The sequence below is a fragment of the Jaculus jaculus genome, chromosome 16, assembly GCF_020740685.1.
Source record: "Jaculus jaculus isolate mJacJac1 chromosome 16, mJacJac1.mat.Y.cur, whole genome shotgun sequence".
Taxonomy (NCBI): Eukaryota; Metazoa; Chordata; class Mammalia; order Rodentia; family Dipodidae; genus Jaculus; species Jaculus jaculus.
The window spans coordinates 60,802,605-60,817,489 of record NC_059117.1 but is presented as its reverse complement, the minus strand read 5'-3'; the positions used below and the strand labels follow the sequence as shown (position 1 = coordinate 60,817,489).

At 41.2% G+C, this 14,885-nt stretch overlaps 1 protein-coding gene across 1 annotated transcript in view; it reads right to left on the bottom strand.

Annotated features, from left to right (window-relative positions):
• LOC101610831 (ubiquitin-conjugating enzyme E2 E2) overlaps positions 1-14,885 on the bottom strand; it is a 290,283-nt gene that overhangs the window by 259,710 nt on the left and 15,688 nt on the right. The window contains exon 3 of the mRNA XM_045135971.1: positions 11,127-11,177. Within this exon, the coding sequence (XP_044991906.1) occupies positions 11,127-11,177 (51 nt within the window). The remainder of the gene's footprint in view (positions 1-11,126; positions 11,178-14,885) is intronic.

Genomic DNA, 14,885 nt, shown 5'->3' with positions numbered 1-14,885 from the left:
CCTGGAATTCACTATGGAGTCTCAGGGTGGCCTCGAGCTCACAGCAATCCTCCAAAATAATTATTTAAATAATTATTTAATTATTTAGTTATTTTTAATTATTACATTTATTGATTCAAACATCTTCATCAACTAAGCATTATTGCAAGACAAGTACAATAGTACATTTTATTTTGAGAACAATGTAAATTTTGAATTTTTTATTATGTTACCAAAATTTGCCTGTTAGTCAGGTGTGGTGGCGCACGCCTTTAATCTTAGCACTTGGGAGGCAGAGGTAGGAGGATTGCTGTGAGCTCGAGGCCACCCTGAGACTCCATAGTGAATTCCAGGCCAGCCTGGGCTAGAGTGAGACCCTACCTCCAAAAAAAAAAAATTGCCTTTTAGACTATTTTGAAAAAAAAATTATTATTTATTTACTTGAGCAAGACCCTACCTCAATAATAATAATAATAATTTGGATGTACAAAAAATAGCTTTCATGATAGCTTAAAAGGCAAATTGCTATGGGAAGTAAAATACATGTTAGAAAGGAATATGACACTTTCATCTAAAGTGCTTAGGTAATAAATCTGAAATAATAACCGGTTATAAGTCTGATCACACTAAATAATAAAATGTTCTGTAACTATTATAAAATATAATCCCAGTGTGATCACTTAATATGTTTTTCAGATATACTCTTATATTGTTCTTTATGCAGCAAAAAAAGAACAAAGATAATACAGTATTTAAAAACACAGGCAATGGTCACTAAACTCACTTTGTTATTCATGTTACATAAACATTATATAATGTTTAAATACTGTCTAATATTAAATAAATATTGTCTAAAGACAGATTTCAAAACAATAACACTTAGCAGGATCAGGGAGACGGCTCAGTCAGTAAAACACTTGCCGTGCAAACATGAGGAGCCGAGTTCAGAGCCCAGCACACACATAAGTCTGGAATCCCCAGTGCCGGGAAGCTGGAGACAAGAGGTCACTTAGTTTAGCCAAATTGGTGAAGTTTGACCCTGTCTCAAATAAGGAAAGCAACTGAGGGAGACCCTGACACAGACCTCCATGTATAGACAAACACACAGACACTCACATGCACACAGATACATACACACACAGATGCACACGCACTTGAAATACACACACATACACTCACATAATCATATGCGCACACACATACACACTCACATAATCACATGCACACACACAGAGATGCATACACACACAGACGCACACACACTTGAAATACACATACATACACTCACATAATCATACATGCACACATACACACACACACTCACATAATCACATGCACACATACACAGATGCATACACACACAGATGCACACACACTTGAAATACACATACATACACTCACATAATCATACATGCACATACACACACACAATCACATGCACACATACACAGATGCATACACACACACACACACACACACACACACACACTTGAAATAAGAAAGCGAGGATGTTTCTGGTGACTTTCGTGAGACATTTTTCTCTTCCTGGCATGTTGCTGTGAAGTAAAGGTTTGAGGCAGCACGTGCACGCCCAAGAAGTTCCACCTGATTGATGCAACAGCGGCCAGCCATCGAAAACGCTCCACACAGGGTACAGGTTGGGTCTTCAGTGAAGAAAAGTCAGGCCTAAGGCAAAGGGCAAAGAAAGCCATGCACATGCTCCTAATGGCCATGAAGAGCTCATCTTTAGAGCCATGCAAGGAGGTCAACACATGAGAATATAAACTTAAAATCCTAAACTCCTAAAGGAATGAGACAAGACTGCTTTCTTGTTCACAGTTATAATGTAAACATTTCTCAGCTTAGAAGTATTGTCACCTGCAAGGTCGGTTCCCAACAAATCTTTTTAACTGTCCTATCTGGTCACTCAGGACTCATCCAGTGCTATGTAAAAGAGTCGTTCATTTTTATAAAATCAATGTAAAACTACTCAACATGATAGCAAGTAAGGCAAAAACTTATACAGTGAATAAAATAAATAGTCCTCAACCACGTGGCTGTCAACTTGACAGGACTGAGAGTCTTGGTACTGTCTGTGAAGGATCACCCAGTGAGAGCAGCTGAGGTGGAGGACAGCTGCCCTGACAGCAGGACGCCCCATCCCGTGGACTGGGGAGAAAGGAGAAAGGGAGCTGAGCATTCCACACTGACTGCTCGGTTCTGCTTCCTCGCTGTTGGACTGAAGTGCCCGCTCTTACGGCCATGCCTTCCCTATCATGATGGACTATAACGTGGAACTGTAAGGTGAAGTAAACCCTTCCTCCCTTTAACTGTTTTTGTTAGGTATTTTGTCTCGGCAACAAGAAATGGAGCCTGGCTGTTACCTTCAAGGTCTACCCCGCAGTGAGCCACTGAAGCAGAGACTGGGGCTGGAAATGGAGCCTGGCCCTTACTCAAGGGCTCAGCGCATTTGCGTGTTATTAGTTACAAGCAGATGTTAAGATTAGGAGCCACCGTCTGGCTGGTTCTGTAGCCCACGCTGGGCCTAGCACTCATTCTTCAAGGAGACTACGCTGAGCTGCAAAGGACTTTAACGTAGAACCAGGCTAACAGGGAGAACCCCACTTGGCATTTAAGACAGACATCTGCAATGAATCAAGAACTTTCAAATGTACAAAAACCAGTCACCAGACATGTGCCTCTGGTGAAAACAACGCATATTCCCACACAAACAAAAACACAGGCCATATGAGAAAAAAAAAAAAACAAAAAAAAAAAACACTGAACTCAAAAAGTTATTTTTCAAAATGTCCCAGCCCAATACTACCTCACGGAATTTAGAAATATAAATCCAATTCAGTATAAATGAGAGTTCAGATCAGTTGCACATTTTTCTTGTAAGACTTTTTGTTACCAATGATACATTAACGGTATTTCTTCCAAATGTAGCTGCTTAAAGCAATGTCTGGTATAGTTTGAATGCCAGCTAGGTTTAAGTGACAGGATCTGTGGAATATTTTAGATCATTTTTGTAAGTGTGTCATTTTAAAAAAATATGCAGAAAGTAAGAATTAACCAAAGGGTTACGTGAGGATTTCAGACGGAAGAAGCTGTTTCCAAAGCAATGCTGAGGATGGGATCCTGGGGAGCACATCTGATAAGATCATAGAACCAGAACCGCAAGGAAGGACTGGAGAGGAATGGGCTCCCGTCTCACACTGCCCACTCCTCAGGCCAAGAAACCTCAGTAAGAGAAAGAGGCAGTTGCAGGACACAGGGTACCCAATGGGGGCACAAGCCATAGGGTTGAGCATGCAGGTTCCAGAGCTGCTGCCAGGGAGGAAGACATAAGGGTCTCTTAAAGCTGCAGGGTTGGAGCAACAAGCTGACTGCTCCCCACAGTAACTGTGGAGGCGTCCTCAGCATGAAAGGCTGCTGCAGCTTGATTTGTGGGTATGTAACCTCTCTCTTTTATTCTTTTTTTAACTGAAGCATACAAATAGCTAGCCACAAGGGTAATTCTAAATATATGTTCCAATCTAGCCACACATGAAAAATAAAGGATGAAAGATCAAAACCCTGCGTTTAAATCCAAATTAACCACTTTTAGCTCTGTAACCCTGCAAGTTACTTAAGGTCAGGAATCCCGGAATAATTGAAAAGACTGACAGCTCTCTCATGCTACACACTGCTAACATACGTCTACCAAGTATCACGTCATGCTGCACACTGCTAACATACGTCTACCAAGTATCACGTCATGCTGCACACTGCTAACATATGTCTACCAAGTATCACGTCATGCTGCACACTGCTAACATACGTCTACCAAGTATCACGTCATGCTGCACACTGCTAACACACGTCTACCAAGTATCACGTCATGCTGCACACTGCTAACATACGTCTACCAAGTATCACGTCATGCTGCACACTGCTAACATACGTCTACCAAGTATCACGTCATGCTGCACACTGCTAACATACGTCTACCAAGTATCACGTCATGCTGCACACTGCTAACATACGTCTACCAAGCATCACGTATGACAGCTCTCTACTGGCTGCTACATGGCTACCCATCTTACATCACCATGAAAGGGACTGACTCCACTTTTACACTGATGCTCTTCCCCGAGACAGAGCAATACAGACATTGCCCCCAATTTGTGACTCAATGACTTGCCTGCTCTAATGCTAGTTTCAAAACCTAATCTCTCTCTCTCTCTCTCTCTCACACACACACACACAATTTTCCTTCAAACTGTTTTGACTGCTTGCTGTATCTGAAAAATCTTTTGTCCTCTATAAATAGCTTACAGCATCAGTAAGGTAAATGTGATTTAGCCCCTGATCAGGCTGGACGAGGGAGGTGAGACAGCAGGAAGAAAGCTGGTAGGAAGACACACCTGAAGATCCACCACCACTAAGTGAAGTGATCAGACCCCGTTACAGGTACAAGAAAGACACACACTTCAGTGGAAAGGAAGGAGCAACAACTCTCACCTTCCTAATCTACTGATTTGAACAAAAGGGTCAAAGTGATTCAACAAGAGCATAGGAAATCATCTCAAAAATTGACAACAGCCACCCTAGAACTTCAGGGAAAAAGGAGACAAGGTCTTGGGGCTCCAGTACTAGAGGAATCTTTCCAGTCCACAGACAGGAAACTCACAATCCCCGAGGAGAAGCACCCATTGTGGACAAACTGAGTAGGTAGCCTCAAAAAAATGACTCAGGGGCTGGAGAGATGGCTTAGTGGTTAAGCGCTTGCCTGTGAAACCTAAGAACCCCAGTTCGAGGCTCGGTTCCCCAGGTCCCATGTTAGCCAGATGCACAAGGGGACGCACGCGTCTGGAGTTCGTTTGCAGAGGCTGGAAGCCCTGGCGCGCCCATTCTCTCTCTCTCCCTCTGTCTTTCTCTCTGTGTCTGACGCTCTCAAATAAATAAATAATTAATTAATTTTTAAAAAATGACTCAGAGCTGGGCATGATGGCACACGCCTTTAATCCCAGTGCTCAGGAGGCAGAGGTAGGAGGATTGCTATGAGTTCGAGGCCAACCTGAGAATACATGGTAAATTCCAGGTCAGCCTGGGCTAGAGTGAGACCCTACCTCAAAAAAAAAAAAACCTCTCAAAATTATATGCATACTCCCTTTAATCAAAGCTGCTCTCACCCTTGGTTGGAGAATCTGCTTTATTTTACAGATGGCAGAGAACACTGGAGACATCCACGATCCACCAATTCAACAAGAAAAGACAGACAAGTGCTCACCACAAGATGTGCCACCTCCACCACATTTCCCGGGGTCCAGAAGACACAGCAGAGGACACAGCAACACGAGCACAGTTCCCGGAGCGACCCTGACCCAGACAGAAACAGGCGGCCACAGAAGTCAGCACTGGAAACACTGCTGAGCACCCAAAGCTCAGGAGCTGCTGCAGAAGAGGGGGCAGAAAGATAGAAGAGCCACAGGGTGGGAAGAAATATCCTGAGGTGCAGCCCTCCCCAGAGACTGACAGAGGCCCTGGAACTACCTCAAAGTGAACAGCAAGGACCCTACTGAGGAGGGTCCTCAAGGGAATGGGGACCAGAGGGAAGGGGATACAAAACTATAACCTATATAAAAAATATTTACATGCATAAATCACAAAAAGACATATGGGATAACAAAATCAGAATTTAAAAATATAAAGCCCTCACCCAAAACAAGAATTGACAAACAACATTACAAAGGAACCAACCGCCAGTCCATGAAGCAACAGCCTTGAGAATGAGAGAAAAAATCTGCTAACTGCACACCAGGCAAGGAATTAATATTTATTCTAGAAAAAAATATAGAACTGCAAAACCTAAATGCCAAAAACAGAACATCCAGTCAATCAACAATGAACTGAATAGGCCACCTCAGAAAAAGAAATACAATAGCTAATAAATATTTGAGAAAGTGTCTGATACCCTTAGCCATCAGGGAAATGCAAATTAAAACTTCCTTAGGAGTCCTTCTTTCCCCAGGCAGAGTGGCTATCACCAAGAAAAGGCGTAAGCAAACTTCTGTGGGGCAAAGAGATCCTTATGCGCTGCTAGTGGGACAGTGAATTGGTACAGCCACTGTGGAAATCAATGTGGAAGTTTCTCAAAAAAAAAACTAAAAATAGAGGCTAGAGAGATGGCTCAGCAGTTAAGGCACTTGCCTGCAAAGCTTAATGACCTGGGTTCGATTTTCCTAGTATCCACATATAGCCAGATACACAGTGGTGCATGCACCTGGAGTTCATTTGCAGAAGCTGGAGGCCCTAGCATTCTCATTCTCTTTGTGCCTGTCTCTCTTCTCTCTCTCTCCTTATAAATAAGTAAATATTTTTTAAAAAACTGAAAATACAACTACCGTATGGTCCAGCTATACTATTCCTGTGCATATACCAAGAGATACGCCAGCACACCAGAAAGACTTGGACATCTGCATAGACCTGCCCTAGTCACTAATGCCAGGGTATGAAACCACCTCAGATGTCCATCGACAGAGGAACAGATAAAGAAACTGTGTACACAAGCACAGCGGGATTTCATTCAGCTGTAAAAGAAATGAATTCATGGCATTTACAGGAAACTTGATGGAAGTGTAATTAGAGTAAGCAAAATATGCAAACTCAGACAAATGCCACATTTTCCCTCTAGATTTAAAATTACATGTATGTATGTGTACATATGTGTATGTGTGTAGGGGGGAGAATCACAGAACACATGTGCCATAAAGGAAAGCACAAGGGGTCAGGAAAGGAACCAGTGAGAGGGCCAGGTGTCACAGGAAAGGAAAGTATAATGACGTATGAGTATCAAGGTAACCCATTACTTTATCTGATAACTTTAAAAAATTAAATAAGAAAGAACCATGAAAGCTAGGCATGGTGGTGCATGCCTTTAATTGTAGCGCTCAGGAGGCTGAGGTAGGAGGATCACAGTAAGTTCAAGGTGGGCCTGAGCTAGAGTGAGACCCTACCTCAGAAAGAAAGAAAAATCTTGGAAAAGACAATTGACTAGAAAAATTTGTAATTTTTAAAAATGGTGTGCTGGGGCAATGGATGGATATACATGAGCCAAAGAAAATGAATTCAAGCTCTTACTTCATACCACATACAAATGTTAATTCAAGAAGGATAATTTAAATGTTCAACCCAAGACTATAAAACTAAGAGGAAAATACAAACATAGATCTGCATGGCCTTACATTGGGAAATGGTTTCTTATACATGACTCCAAATTTTCATACGAGCAATGAGAGGGAAGAGAAAGTGGGTGGAGGGGAGGTTGAGGCATGCCTATAATCCCAGTACTCAGAAGGCTGAGGCAAGGAGGATCATGAATTCAAGGCCAGCCTGGGTATAAGGTAATTAATTTTAAGGCTAGCATGGCCTACATAGTAAAACTCTGTCACAAAAAAAAAAAAAAAAAGAGAAAGAGAAAAAGGCTGGAGAGATGGCTTAACAGTTAAGCACTTGCCTGTGAAGCCTAAGGACCCTGGTTCGAGGCTCGATTCCCCAGGACCCATGTTAGCCAGATGCACAAGGTGGTACAAGCATCTGGACTCATTTGCAGTGGCTGCAGGCCCTGGTGTGTCCATATGCATTCTCTTTCTCGCTCACTCGCTCACTCACTCTCACTCTCAAATAAAACAATAAAAAAATTTTAAAAAACCACCTAGCATGCACAGGGCCTGAATTTGAACCCTATAACTACTACTGCTGCTGCTACTACTATTGCTACTAACAATTTTAATAAAAACTTTGGTACTAAAAGGGTCACTAAAAAGGATGTAAGTATAAACCAAAAACTGAGTAAAAATATTTGTAAATTATATATCTGAAATACAGGACTTATATCTCAAATATATAAAGAACTCTTTATAATTCCACCATGAAGAACACAACTGAAAAATGGTCAAAGGATTTCAACAGACATTTCTCCAAGAAGGCTTGCAAGTGGCCAGCAAGTACATCCAGAGAAGCTCCTCACCACCTCCACCAGGACAGAGCAAATCAACCCTCGCCCACCAGGGGCCATCATCAGAAACGTGACGAAATCATTTCACCTTCATTTCTTTTTTCAAAAAGTCATGAGAATTCTTTTTTCTTTCCATCCATGTTTATAACCTTAGTGTAACCTTTAGTACTATTAGATCACAATAGAATTCGCTTAGCTTCTCTGCAACACAGACAAACAAGCTCTCTTTCAAATAACAAAATTAACTTGAATTTGGAAATTCTCTAGCCCACTAGTTGCCAGTTCCCTAGCACCAAGGAACTACAAATGAACCTGGTGGAATTCACGGATTTGCAATCTCAGGTCATGACAACTGGCGAGTCGTACAGGAAGTCACGTGTGTTCTGCGCATCACAACTCTGGGAGAATGTGGCGTGACTACCACCTGTCAGCTCAGCTGCTGTGCCAGGCTCTGAGGTGGACAGTTACAGCAAGGCTCAGCATCTCCGGCCCAGCTGGGGACTGAAGACACTGGTACTGCAGGAACCTCGGGAGGGAGCCAGCCCTTGTCAACGTCCTGGATCAGTTGTTACCCCAGGGAAGAGCTGAGACCCAGCAAATACATTCTACTCTGAATGGGAAAGGATCAGGGCTGGGGGTTTAGCTCCATGATAGATACTTGGGTTCATCCCCACTCCTCAAAACATAAGCCAAATTTCACTCATTGTATAATTTTCAATACCTACGACCTGCCAGAGTATGATTCTATGAGCAGAAGCTTTCAGAAGCCTTTTTTTTTTTTTGATATGTAATTAAGCTAATTGTTGGGAACATTTACTATTTAGACTGAAATGTAGGGGGGAAAAGACTACTAATAAAAGCCCTATCCAGCTTCAAACAAACCAGGTAGCTGCGTGCTGAAAGAAATAATACACAAGGGATTCCATCAGAAATTAGAGATGATGTAAGGATTCAGTAAGGGACTCTGACCCATCAGTTAGGCAGACATTAATTAGTTATATTTTTATAAGTTAATTCCTTATGGTCAGTGGACCATATCAAAAGATAGAACAGAACTTTTAAAACTCAACCACAAAAACATTGTCAACTTTGGTCAAAAATAAACCAAACTAAAATTATCCTTAAACTGCTCTTTCTAAAGATAGCAACTACATTTGTGTTAGATCATAGACACCGTGCCTGCTACAGACAGGGCTCATGCCTGCTGTGAAGTCCCTTTCTCACCCCAGGTCCGGGGAGAAAGAGCTAGCACGTGGGGATGGAAGGGACAGCGTGAAAGCTGAAGCCCAGGGTAGGCCTTATAATGGGCCAATGTCAATAATGGGAATTTCCCCAAAAGTCCATTTAAGCATCTTTCCATTATAATGAGTTCAGAATCCTTAACAATTTTCATTTAAATGCATTTGGGCAAGCCCAACACGGTGGCACATGCCTGTAATCCTAGAAGGAAAAGTGCAGGTTGCCCAGCCTAAACTAAATGATGTGATCCTGACTCAAACAACCAAGGACTGGGTATGTAGCTCAATGGGAGAAAGCTTGCCCTGTGTGCCATCCCTAGCACTTCAAGAAGAAATATAATATGTAGGCAGATTTACTACAAACCATAATCAAATACTTGAGAATTTAAGCAAGAAAGTATATGAAGTTCATATATAAGTTGCATATAAAAAAGAAAAATAATGTTTATAAATATAAAGAAAATATAAGGAAAACTAAGAGGTGTGTATATATGTGCTATGACAGTTAAAAAACTAAAAAGTATGACTAAAAATAAATACTGTCCCAAGAAACACTGGACTTTTTATTTTTCATTTAACTCATTCTGGAGTTTTTCCACAAACTAATCCACATTGATGAACTGGCCACCAGAAGTTAATGATTTATCATCTGAAACAACTTTATTCTAAGCCCCTGGTATGACAAAAAGCCGTATATTAAGTGGTCTTACCTGATACAAAGAAATACTCTACTGAAGCAAAACATTCACTGCCCATTATTATTACAAGTTAATACCCTATACATGACCCTCATAGAAAGACTCAACTTAGATTTGCCACAAACATGCAAGTGTTACCAGTTTCCTGCATCAAAATATTTAGCAATAGCCATTATCAATATAACCATCTACAAAATTGTCACTTTCATTAATACTTTTATTATCTTTTATTTTATAAGTCCAGAAACATCAGAAATCACACTAAAGAACGGATTCCACCTTCATTCAGTGTTGGAAACACTGAATTTTATCAAGGCTCTCATCTTCAGTACATCAGACTATCAACTCAAACTGCAGAAAATGCAGGCTGGCCTGGCTTCGGTACCCCTATGCCAACACAAAATAAGTCTTAAAATAGGCCAGCAGCCATCTTCCAGTTACTGCACTGGACCCAACATGCAGTGCAACGCATAAGTTATTTTCTCCTCTTCTCTATGTGCCTGTATAGCAATCATTTCTAGGTTGGCACTTTTGTTTTCTCTAAATAAATACTAACCAAGAAAATGGGGCACATGTTGTCATAAAGGGAAAGTGTTTAGCATTTGACATCAGTGCCTCAAATCACCCATTCTTCCTCGGTCACAACCAATGGCCAAAAGAAGTAACACAACTATGGAACAGTTCTTAACATTCCTGCACTTTCAGAAACTGAGTCCCAACAACTGAATGATTATCATATAGCAAATATTTTAGCTACACTATTACTCTATCCTTTAAAGAATCATTTAAGACCTTAACATGTCTTACAGGAAACATAACTATATTGCTATCCTGTCATTTCATTGTCTTATTGTTGTTACATGACCTTGCTTTTGTCAACTCCACACCATCATCACAAACATACATGCTAGCTGGGCCTGGTGGTGCACGCCTTTAATCCCAGCACTGGGAGGCAGAGGTAGAAGAATCGCCATGAGTTCAAAGCCACCCTGAGACTACATAGTGAATTCCAGGTCAGCCTTAGCTAGAGGGAGACCCAATCTCAAAATAAAAACAAAAACATATATACTGAATATTTCATTTCTACATAGACACAGCCACACCACTGTCTTCCAGTCATTGAAATCCAAACCTCAATGACATTTTCGCTCTTTAACCAAATGCACCTTCTAAAATGATACAAGTAAATAAACACCAATAAGTACTTACCTACAGTTGGGAGGAGGGTCCAACGTAATTTCTGCAAGTTCTTTCTGAATTCTTTAAAATGAAGACAAGGAAAGTTATGTTAAAATGTCTTCATTTAATCTAGTTCATTAAAAATGCTATACTTTAACAGTAACATTTCCCTTTCATATATTTTAAATGTAAAATACTACTCCTGCATAAAACATCATGTAAAAAAACAAAGCAAATTTTCCCAGCTTGGAGAATGGAACTACATAAGGTAACCAGAGATCACCCACGATTGGCACTCAGCCATGATCAGACTGTGGAAGGAAGCAACACTGTCACTTCAGTAAACTATAAAGGGCACCCTCAAAATGAGAATTGTGTGTGTGTCCTAGAAGATCTGCCCTATGACTCAGTGACTAGCCCACAGCTAACTCTACATCTACTTACTCTCTCTGTACAACGAGGCAAAACTGTCGATAAATGTACTTTTTCCATCTTATGGATTTTATCCAGTTCGTTCCCCCTGCCCCCCCCCCCACCTTTCGGTAGGCAGGCAGCCAGACACGGAGCCAGGTATTTATTGCCACCAGCTCGGGTAATAAAACCACTGACAGAGTATCAGAACTTACTGACAGCCAGAGTCTGACTTCCCTAAATAAAGTGGACACGGACCCTATTGGATTAATTGTTTCTTGGTATTTCTGAAATTAATATGCTAAGGGCATTTCTTTTTAGTTTTCATAAAAATAAAGTTTAACTGGTTTCCTAATGCTTAAAAAAAAAAAAAAAAACACTCACACCAGCCAAAATTCCTAGTGTACATTGGAAGCAGCTGCCCTGTTGCTTAGAGGTCATTAGAATTCTACTGATTTGTATTAGCTCATCACCATGCAGAACAGGAAACTGAACATCCAGCATTCTGGCTGATCCAATCAAGTGATGAAGAAAGAAATATCAGGGCTGGAGAGATGGCTTAGCAGTTATGGTGCTTACCTGCGAAGCTTAAGGACCCAGGTTCGATTCCTAAGGACCTAGGTTCGATTCCCCAGGACCCACATAAACCAGCTGCACAAGGTGGCACATACATCCAGAGTTCGTTTGCAGTGGCTGGAGGCCCTAGTGTGCCCATTCTCTTTCCCTCTCTATATCTGCCTCTCTCATTCTCAAATAAATAATTTTAATATCTTATTATATTTATTTATTTATTTGAGAGAGAAGAGGCAGAGAGAGGGAGGGAGGGAGGGAGAGAGAATGAGCATGCCATTCCAGGGCCTCCAGCCATTGCAAACAAACTCCAGACATATGTGCCACCTTGTGCATCTTGCTTATGTGGGTCCTGGGGAATCAAATCTGGGTCCTTTGGCTTTGCAGGCAAGCACCTTAACCACTAAGCCATCTCTCCGGCCCTAAATAAAGTATTTTCTTAAAAAGAAATATCAGTATCTATTCCAACATCTAAAACCACTACTGAAACACGTGTGACAGTTGGCACAGGTTACCACATTGAAATTTCATTCCACTCACTCCTGCTAAAACTACCCTAATATTACATTAATGATTATTTTACTGTCATTGCATGAGCTTGATACACAAAAAAAAATGAATAAGTCTGTCTCTGTCCTCATGCTATTTTCTTTCTCTTTTGAGGGTAAGGAGATGGGAATCGAGGCCTCATACATGCTAAGCACAACACAATGCCAATAAGGTACACTCCAACCCTTCCATATACCATTTTCTACTCTGATCTGTCATTGCATCTAATGCGCTACTTACATGCAGAAAAACTACCAGTGTTTACTGTTTGCTGAGAGTATACTTAGCAATCTCTTAACTAACATTCTTGCTTTATTAAATTTAGGCTCTGGGGCTGGTAAGATTGCTCACTGGTTAAAGGTGCTTGCTTGCAAAGCCTGCCCACCCAGGTTCAACTCCCAAGCCACCCCTGTAAACTGGGCATAAAAAGTGGCAAATACCTGGTATTCATTTATAGCCACAAGAGGTACTGGTATGCTCCCACACACATTAATTAATTAATTAGCTAATTAATTTCTGACTTTAGGCTTTGTTAACTCAAATTTTAAAAATTCACAAAATCATTTATTAGGCTGGGGGATGGCTTAGCAGTTAGAGACACTTACTTGCAAAGCCTGATCACCTGGGTTGGCCTGGGTTTGATTTCCAAACCATCCATGTAAAACCAGATGTACAAGGTGGCACATGAATCTGAAGTTCATTTGCAGCAGCAAGAGGACCTGGCAAAAAGACCTATTTTCTCTCCCCTCCCTCCCTCCCTCCTTCTCTCCTCATAAATAAACTTAAATACTTTTTAGCGCTACAGAAATGGCTCAATGGTTAAAGGAACTTGCATGCAAAGCCTGCTGGCCTGGGTTTAATTTCCCAGTAACCACATCAAGCCAGATGCATAAAATGATGCATGCATCTGGAGTTCATTTACAATGGCAAGAGGCCTTGGCACACCCATTTACATTCATTTTTTCTCTCCCTCTCTCTCTCTTTCTCTCCTTACAAATAAAAAAAAATATTTTATAAAAGCATTTCTTTTGTTCCCTTCTTAAATGAGATTATTAACAGTGAGTACACCTGCTGTCCAGCCACTTGACAGTATATGAATGATAGTTAACTGAAATACTTCAAGGGCTGGAGAGATGGTCTAGTGGTTAAGGCACTTGCCTGCAAAGCCAAAGGACCTAGGTTCGACTCCCCAGGACCCACATTAGTCAGATGCACAAGGGGACTCATGCATCTGGAGTTTGTTTGCGGTGGCTGAAGGCCCTGGTGTGCCCATTCTCGATCTCTCTCTACCTGCCTATTTCTGTATTTCTCTCTCTCTCTCAAATAAATAAAAATAACATATTTAAAAAAAGAAATACCTCAAAAAAGAATTTAAATAACAAAGTTTTAGGTCCAAACAATTTCATTCTATGTCTTCTTTAAAACAACAGAGAGAACTACTAGAGGAAGTGGGCCTCCGGTAGGATTATTAACTAAAGAAACTGTATGATGCTAATGTAAGGTTCACATCTCTAGTCCACATCAGAGAAGTACTGGAGTAAATGCAGGTCCTCCGGTAGGATTATCACCTAAAGAAACTGTATGACACTAATGTAGTGCTCACAGCTCTGGTCCACATCAGCCACAGATGGCCAGACATCATGAAGCAGCCCACGTCAGATAAAATGAGAGTAAGAGCTTCCCTTTCGCGTCCACTGGCCCACAGCAGAGTCCTGTCACACGTGCGCACATAGGCCTCGGTTTTCTATTCATAAAGTGAAGAGGTAAGCTAGTACAATCTCTTTGATCTCTAACACACTTTAATTTCCTTTTGATACAGATTCTAAGATGCTTTCTGTATCTGTGAGTAAATATGGACCAGAATTGGAAAACAGAAACTTCCAAAACCTGAGATAGGAAAACATATTTTTGGGTTTCACAAAATTCAATAAAAACGGTGTCTCAAAATGAAACACCTTAGTCCAGAGTAAAGATGGTAAGTGAGCACCCACAAATTCACAGCCCCATTTAGGAAAGTGGGGGGAGGGTACAAAATACAAAAGGGAATAAACAACCAGGAGAAGGGAGTCGGAAGGAGGGTGTAATCCAACAAGTGCCACCTGGCCGGAGGAGGCTGCAGCCTGTACAAGGACCAATAAAGATTCAAAGCAAAGGGAGCTGCAGCTCGGTGCCTCAGCCCTTGCCTTGCATTCCTGAGGCCCTGAGTTAAATCCCCTGGACACCAAAAGAGAAGATTCAAGAATAGAAAAGTGAAATTTA